Genomic DNA, 20,739 nt, shown 5'->3' on the forward strand with positions numbered 1-20,739 from the left:
CCTTGGCACCAGGCTTTTCTTCAACCACAATCACTTGGTATGCCAAATAGGTCGCTATTATCAAGTTATCCTCTACAATAATCGCAGCTTTCTGAACGCGTAAAATGTGTCGCTTTTTCGCCACTGCATCGTTGATCTGAAGCGTTGATCCGCAGCTATGGTCTCTGAGTCCAGATATGTACCTGGCTCATCGATCAGGTAGACAGTTGCACTCTGCTAGGAGCATTGTTCTTCCAAATAAGTAACAATTGTTTCACAATGGAGCTCATATTCTAATGGCTTTTAAAAGAGATTAAAGCCCATAGAAAAGCCAAATTAAGGAAATTGATTCAAGGATTATCTTCATAGTAAGAGATTAAAATAATTATGGAAACATATTAATTAACGTAATTATTCTATGGACATCTTTCGATTTTTTTGAATTCTTGTTAAATGTTAACTAACATTTAACATTCAATAAGTTTCTCTAAATAAGGAAAGTCTTAATTGTGATTTTTAATATAAAATTATATATCAAAAAAACAATAATAGTATTATTTTAAATAAATAAAAAACATTATTCTGATTAATTATACATTATACAAACATTTATAATTTATAATTTTAGTGTTTTATCCTGATAAAATTACAATACTTTAAGAATAATTGTATCACCGCTTAAATATAAAAAATATTAAAAATTAAAAATATATAATTTTATTACTAAATTAAATGCCACTAAAATCAAACATCATTTTAAATAAAATAAAATAATTGTTATGTGGTATACCACGGGTTAAATCATAGTTTTTAAATAATTTTGAAATCAGTTTATTTGCTTGGGTTACTAATAAGTTTGGTCCATGCTCTATGTGTTAGGATCGTTTATACTGTATCTAATTGTATTTTGGTTTCATCGAGTTTTTGTTTTTATTTATATGACTCATAAGTCATAAGTTATTGATTTTGTGTTAAAACGTTTTATAATTGAGCATAACATGCATGAGCCAAGCGATGAAGTGCTTGCTAATTTTTTTTTTATTGATTTAGTGAGTGATCTATATTTTTGACAGTTTCGTTATGTTTTTAATTTTTATTTAAATGTTAAAAGCCTTTTTTTTACGTTACATATATAATCTTCACATTAATGAATTTAGTCTTTGTTTTTCTTCCTAATGTTATTATTCTTAAACAAATTTAAATTTAAATTAAACTAACCTTAAAATGTGTAAAAAATTAAATTCAAATGCCATTAGAAAAAACTTAATTAAAATTAACTAATTAATTAATTAAATATAATTAATTAAAAACGAAAATTGGGTACACATAAAATAAAATAAATTGTAGAAAAAATCTATTAGAATCAAAACTAATTCGTACTTAAAAAAAAAATTAACAGCTAAGATTTTAAAAATCTAATCGAACAAAATCTATATAGCTACAAATTTTATCAAAAAAAAATTTCAGCACAGGTTAAAATTTTTATAAAAAAATTAAATCCAATAAAACATATAACAGTTTCGTTTAACGGCTTAGATTTTAAAATTTTATAAATAAAAAATAAAAGATATAGATATAGTATTTTATCTATTTAAAAAAATTATATTTTTCATTTAGCCACCGTTCTTTAAGAAAATAAAACTAAGTTGAGATTTGAATATATTTAATGCTTGAAAGTGCTTATTACAGACAAGAAAAAGAAGCCACAAAAAAAACAATGAATGTTGTTTTCAAAGAGATTTGTGAGAACCTTCACTAGCTATATTTAGTTGCTCTTTTTACATGAATATCTTTTTGCTTACTTCACAACTATAGCAAGGATTGCGTTTAATTGACAAAATTTTAAACAGTTTTATTCATTGCATATATATTTGACAACAGAGTACAAGATTGGCTCAAGTAAGCCAATGCAAATATTTTATTGACAGGTTTTCAATAAACATTTTTAAAATGCAAAAAGTTTAATATAGGCAAACCGAATTTTTAATCACAAAACTTTATAAATAACATAATAACAAAATAAATTATTAAAAATTTTCATCAAAAAAAATTTTAGCCCGCGGAAAACCGCGGGTTAGTACCTAGTTGTTTGTTATTTTTGTTTACTATCATAAAATAGCACATGTGCACCAAAATGTCCCCTTAGAGTCACTTTTATCTAGGAAAATTCCTAAAAAAAACAACTTATTTTTAGTTAGACGTTTAATATCCAATACTTTTTGCTTGGAATAAAAATACCCGAGGTAAATTATTGAGTATGTATGTGAATTTAAAGTCTCGGTGGGATAATATTAGGCTTCACCATCCTTCAACCTTTGATACAATGGCATTGTGCTAACAAGTAAGCCGACTATTTCTTGCTGCAATATTGAATTGTATTGATGGTATTTGGTCATCTTGCGGAGAAGAAAGGATAATCATCTTCACTACCAACAACAAAGATGAAATCGATGATGCTCTTCTCAGACTGGCCGTATGTTTGAGGTCTTCATGAAGAATGATGATAGAGAGGATAGTTTGCAGGATTTAATCAAACTCTTGAAGGACAAGAGATCAACAAGAGATATTAGGGAGATAAAAGAGAGAGATTAGAGAGATGGCGTATATAGCAATGATGAAGTAATGAAAAAGGAAGTAACTCTCACTCGAGAGATTAGGGATAAAGAGAGATTAGCGAGATAAAGAGAGATTAGGGATAAAGGGAGATTAGCGAGATAAAGAGAGATATTCTTCGTACATGTTGTTTTTTTTGTATATTTTTCTTTTGATCCACGTATGATGTATTGAATAGAAAAAAAACTAATTTTATCTGCATATATTACATTTTTCAATATCTTCTATTTTATATACTAGGACTCAGATTTAAAATTATATATTATAAAATTATTTGAAAATAATAAAATAGTTTGAAAATGTATACTAAAAAATAAAATAAAAACTTATTAAAATAAGAAAATAATAAGTAGGATTAAAACTACATAAATAATAGTGCCTTCTGACATGGGGTGATGGAGTGGTCCCTGAGGTTTCAGCTCATCTTGAAGGTGCACTTAACGTTTACCTTCGACGGTGTTTACCATTCACCTGTTGGTTCAGACGATGAAACCAGACCTTGGTATGGTTCACCAGTTATTGTAAAGGACTGGATTCACCACCTCCTTGAGTGATTTTAATGCATGAAGAAATTGTCAACAAAAAAGTGGTTTAGTAAACTATTTGAAGCGAGCCACAAAGCCAAACCCGATCCTTAAAGAGTGATTGTTGGCAGAGGTGTGTGTACGTAAACAATTTAAGAACCTGAAGACTTTACTTGGCACACAATCTAGTGCTCAGTGTCTTACAATATAATCGCTATATAATGATCCAGAGAAAGGCTCTTGGGATGCAATGATACTCGATCCACGTTGTAGTAGTTGCCTGCAGCCTTTTGATTTGTGTCCTTAATCGATCCTAATTTGTTGACCCTTGGTGTGAAGTCAAAGGATTCCTCATCCCGATTCCAAATAGGTCACCATAATCATGTTATGCTCCACAACAATCGTGGCTTTCTGAACGCGTATAGTGTGCCGCTTTATGGCCACTGCAGCGTTGATCCGTAGCTCTGAGTCCAGATATGTACCTGGCTCATCGATCAGATAGACACTTGCACTCTGCCAAGAGCATTTTTTTTTCTTCCAAATAAGTAACAATCGTTGCACAATAGAGCTCATCGATCAGGTAGACACTTGCACTCTGCCAAGAGCATTTTTTTTTCTTCCAAATAAGTAACAATTGTTGCACAATAAAGCTCATATTCTAATGACTTTTAAAAGAGATTAAAGCCCATACAAAAGCCCACTTACTAAGATGTTGCCAAATTAAGGAAATTGATTCAAGGATTAATCTTCAGCAAACTGTATCAAGAGCTTGGACGTTTGGATGAGAATGAGATGTGTTTATTTTATGTTTTTGATGTTTACATTCAAGTTATTATGTTTCGTTTCAATATTCTAATGCTTTTAAAACGTAAAATCATATATTCTAAACTTGAGTTCACATCATAATCGGAATGTGAATCCTTATTGAAATATAGTGGCATATATTGTGTGAGTAGAATTATCGGTCATTGTCCAAAAGATGCATAGATTTATATTCTTTCTTTGCGATTGGTAAAAATATCATTTGTAATATGATAGTATCTAATATATAATGATGATGCAATATGACATTTTTTTTTCTAAACTAAATGTGAAATTATGTGTGTATAGTTGCGTACGTTTACAATTTTTAAAGAATATTAGACAAATAATGTCGTAGAAAAAAAAATTAGTAAACGCGAATACAATATTCGTTTGAAACAGTCCGATTCTAAAAACTTTTGTTGGAACAACAAGAAGAAGAGGACGATCATGACAAAAGGAAAAAAATAGAACAGAACAGATCTCAGGGTCACGCTTCTATTTTGTTCTTCTGGTTCTACATTCGATCCGTATGACTTTGATCATGAGATATAAAGGTAAAATATAATGAAAAGAAGTAAGAAAAAAAAACACTGTTAATGTGGAAGTAGTAGTCAGTAATTCTCGTACTTGGTTCTTTGTGTTGTTGATATAACATGTGCATGTGTGGTTTGTTCGTTGCGTCTAGTTTTACTCAAACAACAGAGAAATCATAATCATCATCATGATTCATGGAGTTTGGTCCTTGAAACATCACAATTCACAACAAATGCTTTCAACAACCCCAAAAAATTACTAATCATTAAATGATTTTTCTCTGAGTTACTACTTAGATCTACAATTAAGACTGTAGTGATACATGCCTTTTGCTTTTCAAAATCAGAACAATCGAAGTAAGTTTTTTAACATAATAAAAATATATATCATATATATTAATATACTCCCTCCGTTTCAAAATATAAGATGTTTTAGAGAAGTTTTTGTTTCATAATATAGGATGTTTTCAAGTTTTTATGCAACTTTTAGGTTAATTTAGTATTTTATATTATGCAGTATTGTTTCTGGTTGGTTGAACTTGTTAAAAGTAAAGATTTCTTAATCTGCGTGCTTTAGTTAAAATATCCTATATTTTGAAACGGAAAGAGTACATGCTTACATATATGGAGATAATTATTTGTTCTTCTCTGATGTAATGAGCCATTTGGCCTAAATCGAGATATTAATGCATGAAGAAATTAGCAAAAAAAAAAAGAAGTTCTAATAACTATTTGGACTTTGACAAATTGTAAAGCATCACATATGATAAAGTCCAACGTACATATGTTTGACAAGTATAACAGCTATGATTGGATCTTTGTCAATTTAACTACAATAAGAAGAAAAAAGTGAAGTTGATCAACACTGGAAAAGGGACTAATCGAGTTCTATGGAAGAAAGTCAAAAACCTTAAACAGATTAAAAAAATGATATTAGGAGTTGGAATGTTGAGTTGTTGTAGACAAAAGTTAAGGCAAAAGGAGGGAGACATGAAACAGTGATTGTGCAATGAAAGACCAAACAAGTCATGACCAAAGCACATGTCCAAAGACCAAAAACACCATCATGCTACTTCACTCTTCACTTAAAGTCCATCTCACATTAACTAATTTTTTTTTTAACCATGCAAAATTTGATGGCAGATATCTCATCTCTAGATTTAATTTTTTTTTCCATAGCTAAAACTCTCAAATGTCATAATTCATAGTAACATAATTTTTTACTATTATCCTTAAAAAAATCATATATAATTATCTGAGCGTATACACACTGAATAAAATTAGAATTATTGAAGTTTTTTGCAACTAATTTTATAATCCTGATATTACATACTATTTTAGTTGTTCACTTCCAGTCATACATCCGTCTGGGGCAATTAATTTAGTTTGATTTCATTATTATAGCACACCACACTTATTATATACATAATGAGTATGTTGGAAGTAGCATGGACAAAAGGTGGTCTTAATACAACTCGCATTATCACTTTATGCTAATTAAAACCATGATACCAAAAATAAGAAATTACAAAAAAAGAAAGAATCAAAACTTCATGGTTAGGGTAACCTTATGGTGCATGAAACAATAAGCAGAATATATATAATAAAGTTGATAACATCTAGTTAACAACAAAATCAAACGACCATGGAATAACGTAAAAACTATTAATATTATTGCATATATAAAACACAGAAATATAATATATAGAATGATTTAAAAGACTGAGTAGAAGCCAGTAGTGTCTGCAACAACATCTCCAAAAGCAGCGAGAGAAGAAGAAGATAAATCTTGTGGCTCAGTTATCGCGTAATCTTCCAACGACATTGAAGCAGCAGCAGCACCATAGTTAGTGATCATGGCAGAAAGATCACATGAACCAAACTCATGATGATTAAGCATCATCATCTCACCTTCTTCGAAGTAGCTATTACTAAACCCTCCGTATGATTCAAAGGCTTTACTTGCTTCCAGAGTTGTGAAAGTAGCTCCGGCTTGATTTTGGGTGGTGGTGGCTTCCGGAGGTGGTTTAAGGCAGTGGTTTGGGACAATGCAGTCCAAGTAACCCGAGTTGTTATTGGAGTGATTATGTTCTTCGTTTGTTAAGGAGAAGAAGAAGTTGTTTTCTTCGTCTAGAGATGAAGATAAAGAGCCGTTAGAAGAAGAGTTTTGAGGACTATTACCAAACGCTTGAATATCCGCGCTTTGATGACGAACTGGCGTTTTGAAAGAAGCAGCGGGTGAGACAGTTTGGGCGACAGTGTGTTTATGTTGTTGTGGTTGGTGATAGTTTTGATAATGAGGATGATGATCGATGACAAACTGTGGAGAAGAGTTTGGTAAGAAAGATTGGTTGTTATTGTAAGGAGAGACGATGAGAGAATGGAGATTAGGGTTTGTGAGAATGGTGTGAACATCAGTTGGAGTGTATACGAAGTTGGTTCGAGCTTGAGTGCCTCTCATTGAAAGAGCGGCTCTATCGTAGGCAAGAGCAGCTTCGTGGGCTGTGTCGAAAGTGCCGAGCCAGTGACGTTCTTTGGTGGTTGGATCTCTGATCTCGGCTGCGTAACGACCCCATGGACGTCTTCGGACTCCTAGGAACCTCCCTGGCTCTGCTTGCTTTGATCTCCGGCCTCGTCTCTCGCCGGTTGTGGTGGTGGTGGTTGTGTTGGTGGATGTGTTTTGGTGGATTAGAGAAAAACCCATTTGAGTTTGTGATGTTTCAAATGATTTATTATGATCTAGGGTTTTGGAGGTTGACATGATGATGAAGAAACTGGTTTTTTGAAATGAGGCTTCTTTTAGGGTTTTGGTAAAAGATGTGTTATGATGAATAAGGGTTTTTTTTGTCTTGCTTCTGTCTAAAGATGATGGTGCTGTTTGGGAATGGAAGTGAAGTGTTGTTATAAATAGAGAGACAATGAGCTTGATAGAGAGACTTCACTTTTGATTCAACTGCTTTTAGTAGACTATCTTTTGTTTCTTTTATTTGTTTTTCCAAAGATATTATATTTAGCATCAACGACAAAAAATAAACTAAACGTTGGCACATCAGTTGGATTTTTAAAACAGCGTAATTGACTGATTATTATTTAGTTTTTTTTCTATAAACAAAAATAGCTGACGATTTTTATTTATTTTTAAATATGCTTTTAGACCTTTAACATCCACCGATTTGAGTCTTAACTTTAACTGTGTATGTGTACAGTATAAATACAGTATATATGTATATACAGGTATACACGAACCGCTACTTAGTAAAGCCTAGCTAAGACAGAGGCCAAGAATCATTGGAAGTTTGGAACTACTGCAAAATCTGGAATGTCACAGTAACCAATCTTGATTTAGAATAAAGAACAAGAAAATAAATACAGATTAAATTGTAAAACATAAGGAAAAAAAAGTAAATATCTAAATTCTGATGTATATATTACATCATGCTACTTGAATCTTTTATTTCAATGGGATCAAGCTAATCAATTAACTCAAAAAATCTGCTTAGTGGTCACGTGCAATTTGCATAATAACCCTACAGACCATCGCCTATAAAGGTCAAGGGTCTACATAAAAAGAATCGATAATTTTCGTAGAGTTAATCCCCTACTTAATTGATATATATGAGAGGTAATATGCATTTTTAATTACAATAAGGATGTCTTATCAATTTGAGTGCACTGAGATATATAGATTCGTTAGTTTGCTTTAACAAAATATATCAACATTTCAACAAGTTGAAAATATATATTTCAAAATCAGCAAGCTTTAAATATTCTCCTAAAACGTTTTTGATTAAAACAAATGTTACATCGAATAAGCAAGGGACATGAAAATTCGAGTGTTATTTTCCTACATCGAATATTTGTTTTGGTTTTAGTTTAGTCTGTTTGTCCAAAAAAAAAAAAGTTTTAGTTTAGTCTAATATAATTGTAGAAACCCCCTGATTAAATCACATGGTTAACCCGCATTTTAAGCGGAAATAGAAATGAGAACAATTCTTTTTGTCATCTTGTAATGATTTTTCAATGGGAGTGGTTAAAGAGAGACACGATGAACCAAACAAAAATCAAAATGCTTAGGACGTACGTTAAAATGTGGTTTTAATTAAATATCTCAGTGGACAATTTGTATTGGTGTCCTTGTATGCAAACAAGCACAAGTCAACAACAATCTTAGTCTCTTTGTGTTTGTAGTTTTGTAGGATTATATTTATACATAGGAGCTTCAACTAGTTATTTGTCATATTTGATTGCATTCGGAAGTTAATGCGCCTTACCTGACAACGGATGTATATGATGAAATCAAGAAAATTGTTCATAGTCAACTACAACACGACTTTTAATTTACTAAAAGAGTCCAAAAAACCACATACGGTTTTGAAACCGACTTTGCATGAGCTCTAACTTTGAACTTTAGATCTAGATTAGAGACTTTAAGTCAAACTTATCGAAAGAGTAAGAATTGCTTACATTTCAGTCATTGTGGATGTTAGATTGATTTTTTATGTATTCCACGTTCGAATAAGAGATGTACATATTTTCATTAATCAATTAGTTTTGAGAAGAGTATATAAACAATTTCATATAGTATTAGAACTCAATAAAGGCAAACAGATAGATTTGGTGTGATAAGCTTTGATATATATATATATATATATATACTAACATCTTTTTGGTCAAGTGTTAGATAATCTTTAGTAGATCTTTGATAATATTCAATGGGTAAAAGGCTGATGCTCATATGTGATTGTGAATTTGTGAATATGGATAAGTTAGTACTTTTGGTTTGAAGATAATTTTGATTCATATTCAACGGACCTTATTAATTCACACGTTGGTTTATCAAAACTATCCATGCATGTGTTAGATGTTTTTTGTTTTTTTTGGTTAAAATACTTTCGATCTAAAATTTAGAACGGGTAAATGTTTATACTTCCATATAGTACATATAGTATTTTTATATTGAGAGACGAGAGTATACTTACTTACCAATGTCCCGAGACTGCCTAATTCATTTCATTAGCTTTTACGTTCGTTTACGTGTATGTCAAACAATGTAACATTATATAAAGATTGACCTACGTACCTAATTTATTTTTTGAAATATATAGGTTTAAGAAGTTGCATTAATATGAAGTTCACCAAAGTAATTGATAGGCGATAATTCTCATCCAAAATGGAAAAAAAATGCTCAAAATTTACGAGATAAAAATGATTAGTGTTATATTCTCATTTTTGTAATTACTCCAGAGGCTCAGAATGATTCCTATTAACTACTAACGCGCAGATGAAAGAAGTAGAGTGTTACTTACTTTTTACTTATTACTTAATTTCTGTTTTTGATACATTATAAATTTATAATGTTTTAAAGCTGAAAAGGTGTACTTGTGTAAGCACAAGGTTAGCTAAACTCTTTTTTTCTTCTCCTTTAAATGTCACATAAGCCACGTAAACCAATAATCAATTTAATTAAATTCGAATGAATACGTTGCCTTTTTAACCGAATGGGCTACGGTACAAAAGTGTGATGGACTCCTTGTATTAAGGGTTGGAAATGTGACAATTGCTGGTATAAGCTTTTTGCATATTGCTAAATAGCATTGGGAATGAAATTATAATTCTTTTCCTTATATAAATGAGTCAAACTAATAATATAATATATGCTTGTTACATTTTGGCTCTTTTTATCTTTGACTAATACAACAATGATACAATTGTGGTTGGACCACGATAACCGGATGTCGGTTTGATGGGTGATAACCATTGTAAAATTAGGAGTTGTTTATATCTTTGTCTCTTTGATGTGGTTCTATCTTCACCTATATTTAAGGAACTTGAGTTGAATATAGATACATGTATCGATCTATTTAGTCAATACAAGAGAGAATTCAGATTAATTTGGCACTTGGCAGTTGTCACCATCTTCTGGTGCAACCGTTCCAGTCTTGGCGATACAATTTACCAAACACACCAAAAATGTTGTGCGCCAGAATTAACACAACTGAAGTTTTATAAAAATAAAGTTTGTTATGCAAATTTCTATCGGATTATTAGGCCGAGATAAATTATAGAGTAGCATAGAACTAATCTATTGTCTAGATAGGAATGTTTGTATCAAAACTCTAGGAAAAGTGTAAACAAAACTCCAATTCGTGTCCGGATATTGCATAGAGTTCTAAAACGTAATGATTAGAATAAAGTAATAATTGTTTAATTGGGTAAATAAATTAGTAGTATATTTCATCATCCTCTTTTTATGAATTGGGGTTAAAGACAGGCTTAAGCTATATTAAGAATCTGATGACCCTTGACTACTCCACTCAGATTTTGAACTTGACGTGGGACTAACCTTACATTTGACTATGTACGTTCGCGTATACATTCATAGTTTTACTTATTATTTACCACTGAAATTTTAATCAGTGATAATGTTATTTAATTAACTGTAGTTAGTTCTCTTCTCTTTTTTATTGTAATCCACATCGTACATTATCTTTCTTAAAAATGATAATTCAACTAGGGCCAGTTTCATTATATATACTTACTTTTCTAAAGACTAAAGACAAAAAAAATCTCCCACAAAATTGACATCACCTTGTCGAAATGTTTCGAGCAATTACATCGAAATGATGTGAAAAATGTTTGCACGTAAAACATATACATAATGAGTCAAAAATATACATGAAAGTCTTGTAATAATTCACAGAAACTAATACATAAATTGTCGGTATTTAAGCCGCATTATTATATCAAACCTTGAAAAAATTAATTCGTATATCATCAAACATCATGTTACATCATGTTACATATGAGTCTACAAAAAAAAAAAAAAAAAAAAAAAACACACTATCGCTTTGGGTACATGGTTATAGACTTATAGTTCAATAGTTTTGTAATGAATTGCATGAGATGATTTTCTTACGTTTGGTATGGCTAATATAGAACTTAAGTTGATCTGAAATTTTCCCTACAAAACCTCGGAGAAGTAAAAAAAAAACAATCTATAATCTCTTTGATCATGTTTTCAGAATAGGGTAATTAATTTGGAAAACATGTGACATGTGATAATCCCAATTGGCTTTGCGCACGATATTGGGATTGCACTATTGAGCTATTGAACACTTTTGGGTGGAAATCTTTTAGTCAAGTTCCATGTGATCGAGGCTTTCTTGGGTTCAGGAATGAAGAATTTCTTCACATTTCTCAAAAACAAAAGGCAAAGAAAAAAATACACAAAATTTTGAACAGCTAATGAAAAGCCAAAACTTTTGCTTATGAAATTTAAATAAATTTCTGTGTGATTTTAAATTTTATTTTTAGTGTCAAAAGGACATCCCCGGGATTTAGGGGTAAAGGTTGTCTTAGAACAAACTTGGACTTTGACGAGAGTCCAGACACTGTGACCAAAAAAGCCAAGTGGGGACTTCACTATAAGTTTGCTATTGAATTATATATCTCCGACAATACAAGTTCATAAAGATTCATATTAATTATCACTGCCATATTTGTTTATATATAATCAGCCGAAGTGTAAAACACTGTAACTGTTTTTTATTGTTTTTTCTTCTTCAGTTTTCATATAACCTAAGTGTAAATAAGAATGATATATTTCAATATAACACTTTCGATTTTTTTTCTGTTTTAATAGTTTGATGTCTCTTGGGAGTATTCAATGTTTTGCTCAAAAACCAAAGCATGATATAAATATATTTATTTGTGGTTACACTCGTGTAGATTACTCTGTTCTAGAATTCGGGTCATTATTGGAAAGTTATAAGCTCTGATCCTTTTGTTTACTAGTACTACTCATTTTTAAAAATTAAAAGTCAGGTGATCAAGACACATTCGTGGCACCTAGTGGGACGTAACACATCATAATTATATCCTAAATTATGTTCGTGCTCTCCATGTGCTCTGGCTCTCTCTCTCTCTAATCACTTCAAATGATAATTAAATTGTTTACATCGTTGAATAGTTTGTATACATCGTTGAATAATTTGTAGATTCATAATAAAAAAACGGTTTAAAATTACAGATTTTTTCTTTTTCCGGTTAATTTAAAAGTATGAAACGTGAAAGAATTTTATTTCGAAACGCAAACACAACGGAACCAAACAAGGCAACTTCAGAAACAAACACACAGTTAGATAGATTTACTTCGGGAAGGAACAAAAAACCAATGAAAAGTAAACACGTAAGCTAGAGAGAAACCCCACCGAACCTAGTAGGCGCATACTATGTAAGATACTGTCGATGACACGTAAGATACTGTTGCCGCACGCGACAACGAACGAGGAACACAACACAAAAAGTACTTAAACTCAACTAAATCCAATGCTTTGCACTTACGTGTCGTGATCTGACCCGACGGATGTGTCTGGTCAAAAAGAAGATCTTCTCTCGTACGGACCGTCTGATTTTTGGATTGGACGGCTGATATGAGGAGAGAACTGCCAGTGATTTAGACCATATCCCTCCTTCCCGTTTCTTCTCTTCCTGTCTTTTTTTTTACAAACCGGCCGGTTTACATGTATATACGGCTAATTTTTTGTTAATTTTTGTGTGATACCAAATAGGCAAATACCATCAACTTACTTATATTGTGTCTCAAAATTCGTTGTTATCAGATAATATACTTTTAAGAGCTAAAAAACAAGGAATACTGCAAATTGTTACAAAAGTTGTTTAAATAAAATAAAAATTTAAAGACATTGAACCGACTAATCAATTATTTGCTTCAACCAGCTCATTTTCAGTTGGTCAAGTGATGCATAGGTGGTGTAAATGTTTTTGTTTTCTTTTCAACACCTCTGTTGTGTAAAAATGTTAGTATAGATTAAAGAAAAAGTGTAATAAAATGGGACATTCTTATTAACATATACTATATTTTTTCCTCACAGATAATTGTAGGTCTAAAACATCGTTTTTTCTTTTAGTAAGGTCACATCTAGGCATATCAATTAGGGCCAAAACCTGCGGGTTGGCCCAGTGCAACTCTGAAAAATAGCGGGCTCGGATTTAAATATATATCTCCAGAAAAAATAGGGTTTTTCGGTTCAGCCCATTTGGGCTATAGAGTTTTTCGGGCTCGGGTCAGCCCGAAAAGTTCTTTAACAAATATATTTGTACTTTTTTGTTAACGTTTTTGTTTGATTGCAATATTTGATTAATAATTTATTTTAATTAAAGTTTTAAACTCTAATTCTAGTTTTTATATTTACTTAAAAACCATATTTAATACTTCAAAATTTTGTTTAGTTTTAAACTTTTTATATTAAATTAAGTTGGTTGTAATAAATATAGATGAGTTATTAAATTTTTGATTGATTTGTTTTATAGTGCACCTTCTAACACTGTTTTTTAAGGTTTATAAGTTTGAATTTTTGATCGGTAAGATAAGCCCGAAAAGCCCTGTAATCCTGTTAGGGCCAGGCTTGGACTTTGAAATATAGGCTCGGAAATATTTCGGGCCAGACCAGGCCGAGCTCAAACATATGCGGGCTTTACGGGTTTCGGGCTGGGCCGGGCCGGGCCAGTCCATTGACATCCCTAGTCACATCAAATACAGACCATAACAAATCCCAAAAATGATAATATATGATACATATACAATACATCTAAAAAATTTGATTCAATGATCTGCGACCGGTTTCACTCAAATGACCGGCAAAGTAAACTGATTGACTTATCCCGTGGGTTTAAGAAACACTCCACATTCCACAACAACAAAGAGAAGTAAAGATGGTTTTATTTCCACTGAGGCCATCTGACTGAATCTGTGGAAGTCTTGTTCGAATCTGTAGGACGGCTCGAGCCATTGGCTGAGTCATGCCATATCAACTCCATCTATCCACATACATAATACACATAAATAAAAAGATTGTAAACATTTCATAAACCTCTAAATCTTAACCACTTTTAACAGACAAAAAAAAACATTTTGAGAAACTCATACAAACCTCTCCTACGATCACGGTATCACCTTCTTTAACGCCCATATTCTTCAGTGATTTGTTCACACCGCAAGCATCAAGCACGTTCTGAAACCTTTTGTCTGAATCCATGTACCTATCCAAACACAAATCGCATCGACATTGGTCAGTGGCACCCGATTAGTTAGATTGCATAAAATCTTGGCTGGAGTTTAACTCATACCGCCAGTTAGTCATCTGGACAAACCGCTGAAGCCCGGCTCCAACTACATGCCACGCCCTGGTACCACTATCGCGGAAGATCTTAAACTCATTAATGGCTGCTCGTCGTTCCTTATCAATCTTCTTAGCTACATGGTCCAGATTCTCATTCGCTTGATCGAACAATGCTACAGCCAATTTGAAAACAAACCCCATCAATACACTGCATAAGCACGGTCTCATTCTATTATGCCAAATTAAAAGTAGAACACACCTTTGGGTTCTGCATTGGCTGCTCTGTACTTCTTTAGGAGTTCATAAACGGAGGAGATTACTTCATGTGTACCGTCTCTTTGTACTGCGCTCATACAAAAAGGTTCAATCCCACGGGCACGAAGAGTTTCCTGAAACATTGGCCACTTCTCGTAAGCATCTGGGAGGTCCATTTTGTTGTATGCCACTACGTAAGGCTTTTCGGCGATCTCAGGACTGAATAGTTCGAGTTCGAGACGAACAGCTTCAAACTCAAGTTCAGGTTGCGGAGCTGAACCATCCACAACATGTACCTTTACACCCACAAAAGAGAGGCTCGTCTAAGAAAAAACAAAAATAAAGTATTAAAGATTGAATCTATAGACGGTTGTTTTACCAGTGCTGAACATCTCTCAGTGTGCCTTAGAAACTCATGGCCTAAACCAAAGCCTCTGTGCGCTCCTTCGAGCAAACCAGGAAGATCTGCGACCACCATTGTTGAATCATAATCAAATGAAACCACACCTAGATTGGGAAGTAACGTGGTGAATGGGTAATTTGCTATGGTTGGCTGAGCGGCACATATCACGCTCAACAACGTGCTTTTTCCTGCATTTGGAGCACCCACGATACCTACGTCTGCGACCAGTTTCAGTTCCAAGTCCAGCCACCTATAGGAATATGAAAAGTTATAATTCAAAATCAGAGCTTCCCAGAAAGAAAAAAAAACCAAAATATAAGAGCCACATATTACATGTCTTAGAAAGGCAAACACAAAGTCTCACAAGTCTACACCAGCATGAAAGTATTTGACTCTTAGACTACTTAGGCCAATCTAAAGTTAACCCAGAAATTCAAATCCATTCATAAAACATCAACATCTCTGTATCAACAGGAGCGTTACTACTTGCAAGTAAACACTCACATGTACAAATCAAGCTTAAACAAATAATAGAAAGAGTTCCATGCTCCTATACCAAAATGAAATCTTTACATCATTTAAGCATTCAGCTTCTATGATTAGTTCGTCCCTTGGGTATCTAACATCACGAGGGTGGAAAGTGAATACTAACAGTGCGTTGAAGTCTCAAACTTTACACAATATTCCATCAATCCCCTGATTTGGAACAACTCAAAATGAAAAAAAACACACTTACATTTCAGGACCTTCTTCACCATTTTCAGCTATCCTAGGAACTTTATTCATCCCTGACTTAAACGAAGCATTCCCTCGTCCACCTCTACCACCAGGCAACAACAATGCCCTCTGTCCCGGATGCAACAACTCCAAAAGCACTTCCTTCTCCTCCTCCTCCTCACCCTCCACCTCACTCCCAACCTCTCTAGCCTGTCTCACCACCGTCCCAGGAGCCACTTTCACCACAACACTATCTCCTTTAGCTCCACTCTGCATCTTCCCTCTCCCATGTTCCCCACGTCCCGCCCTGAAATGCACACTCTTACGAAACGGCAACAACGAATTCATCGACCCATCAACCTCTACATACACATTCCCTCCTCTCCCTCCATCTCCACCAGAAGGCCCTCCAAAAGGAACAAACTTTTCTCTCCTAAACGCCACCACACCGTTCCCTCCATCACCAGCTTTAACAAATATCTTCGCTCTATCAAAACACCGCATCACCGCTGGAACCCCTTTCTCCTTCACCCCAATCTCAGCATCTTCCTCTTCCTCTCCCTCTTCACCCGAGAAACATAAAACTTTTCCATCCTTCGACCCAGATCCTTCACTCTCATCCGTATCATCATCACCATACTCAAACACTTCCTCTTCCCAATCTTCATCATCTTCATCAATTGATCCTGAACTGCCTTCAAACACATCCAATCTTCTATAATTCCCCCAGATATCATCATCATCATAACTCTTCACCTCTTTCTCTTTCTCTTCTTCCTCAATTTCCCCCAAAGGTTCAACCTTTTCCTCGACCCTAGCCACATTTGACTCAGACAACTTCACTTCTTCGGAAACTTTTAAATAAGAAGAAGACAAAAGAGACACATCTGAGAAATCTTCCCTGGGAGGAAGACGGGTATAAGTAGTAGCTTCGCCGCCGGCGTCAGAAACTGGCTGGAGTTTATCGCCGCCTCGAGATTTAAGATCGACTTCGCGTTTGAGCTTCGTTTTTCTAGGGTTTTTGGTGGTTCTTCCCGAGACTTGGTCAGGTTTAGCGAAGATCTTCCGCGTCCTGGTTTGTCGGGCTAGAGCTTGAGGAGTGAAGAAACAGTAAATGGATATGGAAGCCATTTTGTTTCTCTGAAGAAGCTATCTAACGGGACTATATTGTTATTAACACAAATTGCACTAAATATTGATTTTTAAAGTTTCGTAAAATAATTGAAAAGTAATATAAACACGAGGACTTATACTGCAAAACAAAAGAAACTTTTGTTACCTTTGAAGTTTGAAGCTTTGGATCTCGCAGATTAAGGAGCTTCAGAGAGAGGGAGAGAGAGAGAGAGAGAGAGAGAAAGGGGGGCTCTAGGGTTTCTGCAGTTTCTGGTTCAGTCTCACCTTCCTCTCAAAGGGTTTTAATCTCTCTCTCTGCTTCATTTGGTAGCTGGCATTGAGGGTGTGAGATTAGAGAAAATGTATAGCGGATCTAGCGATGGTGAGAGTCACGATACATCGACGCAGAGGAAGATCCCTCCGGCATCATCGATGCTTTGGGTTAGAAATCTACGACGGTATATTGGTTCCGGCGCTGGATTAGGATCCGAAGCTCTAATGGGTAAGGTTCTTTTTTGCTTGTTGCCGCGTTTTGGTTGTTGGGACAGTCTGTCTGTAGTTTTCTTATTATAATCTTTTAGCTTAAGGTGATGTCATAAATTGAGGAAATTTCGAATTTTTAATCGCATTTTGTAGTTTGTTATGTTTTGGATATGAGTAAAGTTCCTGAATTTAGAACCGTCTGGGGAAAATGTACCTTTTTTTTATGTAGACAAACACTCTGTTTAACTATGATGGAGTCTTGGTTTTGCAAAGTTTGATAAGGGATTAATGTTATTTGTTTTGTAGAGCTTGAGACGAAGAGAATATTGCTTGAGATATTCAAAGAGAAGCAACAGAAAAGCCAAGAAGCAGGCACCATACCGAGTTTCTACAAGAAGGTTTGTCCCTTACATTAGTATTTTACTCAATGTAAAACTTGCAATGTGTTATACCATTCCTAAAAGTTGGTAATTTGTGTCTTGACAATAAGATTTATGTTCTTTTACTCTTGGTTCAGAAACCAGAAAATGGATCTATTAGTCAAAGGGTACAGAAGCTTGCAAAATACCGCTTCTTGAAGGTATAGACTCTTCATTTCCTGCTCTTATTGCTTCGGAAGAAGTTTAATGTTTTTGCTCACTTCGTCATGTTGGTTAATTTCCACAGAAACAATCGGATCTTTTGTTGAATGCCGATGATTTGGCGGCTATGTGGGTTTGTTTGAGAGAAAATTGTGTGATTGATGATGCCACTGGTGCTGAAAAGGTATAAACATCTTTTGTATAGTGTTGCTCTAGAGCTGAAATTATTATTTTTATCTGTGGTAATGTTGATGCTGATATTTGTGCTGTCTTGTACATGTAGATGAACTATGAAGACTTCTGTCATATTTCCTCTGTATGTACAGAACAAATCGGTCCCAAATGTCGCCGGTTTTTTAGCCCATCCAATTTCATGAAGTTTGAGAAGGACGAGGCTGGGAGGATCGCCATTTTACCTTTTTATCTTTATGTGATGCGCACGGTGAGTATCCTTACGTGTTTTTTTTTGTGTATGCAGTTTTGGTTATTGTGGCTATACATCAGTCTGTGCCATAAGCTAAATATAGGGAGTTTCGTTGTTGTATTTGAGTGGCACTAGCTTTGCTAGTCTTGATGTTTGTTTTTCAAGTTTTTCTTACTTTGACTTGTCTTATACTTTAATCAACTATAGTTTATACTCGTTTTGATTACGTATATGCTCTAACACTGTTCAGGTGTCACTTACACAAGCTAGGATTGATATGAGTGAGCTTGACGAAGACTCTGATGGTTTCCTTCAATCTGATGTAAGTACCCAAGTAGCTCTAAAGCTTTAATTTTAGAATTGGCCCTAGGTGCTTCAAGTAGTCGTCCTACGTGCAAATGGTGCCGACTCTTATGTCGGAGTTCCTAACAAATAGTCTCTTTGATGTTACTATTATAGGATATGGAGTCCTACATTGGTGGTCTAATCCCTAATCTGGCACAATTGAGGGACATGCCTCCAGCCTTTAATCAAATGTATTGTCGCATAGCTGCACAAAAGTTTTTCTTCTTCTGTGATCCCCACAGGCGAGGTAGGCAAAAAGATTTATTATGTTGAGGCAGTGCAAAATTTGCTTGACCTAGTATTCAATCTACATGTGTTAAATTTAAATGTGATCGTGTTTTGCTTACAGGAAGAGCCTGTATTAAGAAGATACTTCTTAGTAACTGTCTGCAGGAACTAATGGAATTGCATCAGGTAAATTTAGATGAAAGATGAAGGGATTACAGCTAACTTCCAGAAGCTACTATATATTTTACTTCCATTTTCTGATTTTTCCTTGGATATCCTACTGTTAGGAAAGCGAGGAGGAGGTCACAGACACTGAACAGGCAGAAAATTGGTTCTCTTTGACTTCAGCTCAACGCATATGTGGTGGGTGTGCTCTGGCCTAATACCTGCAGATAAACTGACAAAAGTTCTAGCTATTTCTTATTAAGAACTCAAATATAATTGAATCCAGAGTTTCTTTTTTTTCGGTAGATATGTTTCTCGCACTTGATAAAGATATGAGTGGATCGTTGAGCAAACAAGAACTCAAAGAATATGCTGATGGGACCCTAACTGAGATTTTCATCGAAAGAGGTCAGTGTAGGATTTTTGTAGTATTGATACTTACCAAAAGTGATCAAGACAAGCTTAATATTGTTTTTGAAGTGGTTGGGTACATACTAAGTGTCCCTTTGTTTTTGTAGTGTTCGATGAGCATGTCCGGCGTGGTAAAAGTGGCGCAGGCAATTCCCGGGAAATGGACTTCGACAGTTTCCTTGATTTTGTTCTTGCTTTGGAGAATAAAGACACTCCAGAGGGCTTGACATATTTATTCCGTTGCCTTGATCTCCAAGGGAGAGGCTTTCTCACTACTGCTGATATTCACTCTCTCTTCAGGTAATTAATCTTTGTCAGGAGACTGAATCTGTTTAGTTTTTTACTTTTAGTAGATTTTGTTAAAGACATGGAAGTAAAGAAGGGGAGCATCAAAGAGTTGTGATGTTATCTGATACAATCTTCCTAAATAAAAATTCTGCATTTCCTGCTTGCGGAAGCTGAGTTTTGTTCCGCAAGTCTCATATCTGCAAAGACACTAGTGCATATAAAATACACCGTTGATGTGAGATCATGCCATTGTCTCTCTTTTGAATGAGTGTCTAAAATTTTCTCTCTCTTAAACTTGCAGAGATGTTCACCAGAAATGGATAGAAGGTGGGAACTATGAATTGTGCATAGAGGATGTCCGGGATGAGATCTGGGACATGGTAAAGCCATCTGACCCGTTAAAGATCACACTGGGTGATCTCTTGGGATGTAAACAAGGTGGAACCGTTGCGAGCATGCTTATAGATGTGCGAGGCTTCTGGGCTCATGACAACCGTGAGAACCTTCTTCAAGAAGAAGAAGAACCACCTGAGGAAGAGTCTCAGTGATAATGTTATTTCCTGTGTCTACCTAAAAAATGCTAATCATTAAGAGCAAAAGTCTCCACTAGTGAACAGTCACATCTCCACTCTTATCTGTGTGTATGTTGTAAGAAGCTTATTATTAGTTGGTGACGTTTAATGAAAGAAATGGCTGTTTATATTGTTTCTTGTCTAATACTTGGAATCTGA

General features: G+C 34.3%; 3 protein-coding genes and 1 non-coding gene across 4 annotated transcripts; 2 read left to right on the forward strand and 2 right to left on the reverse strand.

The window, feature by feature from the left end:
- Positions 1-5,913: 5,913 nt before the first annotated feature.
- On the reverse strand, positions 5,914-7,325 carry LOC104706167 (ethylene-responsive transcription factor ERF086). The gene has a single exon (XM_010422326.3). The coding sequence runs from the start codon at positions 7,212-7,214 to the stop codon at positions 6,168-6,170; it is 1,047 nt and encodes a 348-aa protein (XP_010420628.1). The 5' UTR covers positions 7,215-7,325; the 3' UTR covers positions 5,914-6,167.
- Positions 7,326-14,010: 6,685 nt separating this feature from the next.
- LOC104706168 (GTP-binding protein OBGC, chloroplastic) lies at positions 14,011-17,101 on the reverse strand. Its single transcript, XM_087462291.1, has 6 exons — positions 15,990-17,101; positions 15,230-15,503; positions 14,855-15,146; positions 14,603-14,768; positions 14,407-14,515; positions 14,011-14,293 (listed from the first exon to the last, which is right to left on the reverse strand). Exons 1-6 carry the CDS (start codon positions 17,099-17,101, stop codon positions 14,195-14,197), a joined length of 2,052 nt encoding a protein of 683 aa, XP_087318417.1. The 3' UTR covers positions 14,011-14,194.
- A 130-nt stretch (positions 17,102-17,231) lies between these two features.
- On the forward strand, positions 17,232-20,712 carry LOC104706169 (putative serine/threonine-protein phosphatase 2A regulatory subunit B'' subunit TON2). The gene is made up of 12 exons (XM_010422331.3): positions 17,232-17,585; positions 17,873-17,964; positions 18,084-18,146; positions 18,233-18,331; positions 18,431-18,589; positions 18,822-18,893; positions 19,031-19,163; positions 19,266-19,330; positions 19,432-19,507; positions 19,616-19,717; positions 19,828-20,020; positions 20,310-20,712. Exons 1-12 carry the CDS (start codon positions 17,444-17,446, stop codon positions 20,554-20,556), a joined length of 1,443 nt encoding a protein of 480 aa, XP_010420633.2. The 5' UTR covers positions 17,232-17,443; the 3' UTR covers positions 20,557-20,712.
- Positions 20,102-20,219, forward strand: LOC147939668 (small nucleolar RNA snoR104). Its single transcript, XR_015564934.1, has one exon. It is a non-coding gene; the product is annotated as a small nucleolar RNA snoR104 (small nucleolar RNA).
- Positions 20,713-20,739: the final 27 nt, after the last annotated feature.

Source organism: Camelina sativa, chromosome 8 (genome assembly GCF_030686135.1).
Source record: "Camelina sativa cultivar CO46 ecotype springtype chromosome 8, ASM3068613v1".
In the NCBI taxonomy this organism is placed as follows: domain Eukaryota; kingdom Viridiplantae; phylum Streptophyta; class Magnoliopsida; order Brassicales; family Brassicaceae; genus Camelina; species Camelina sativa.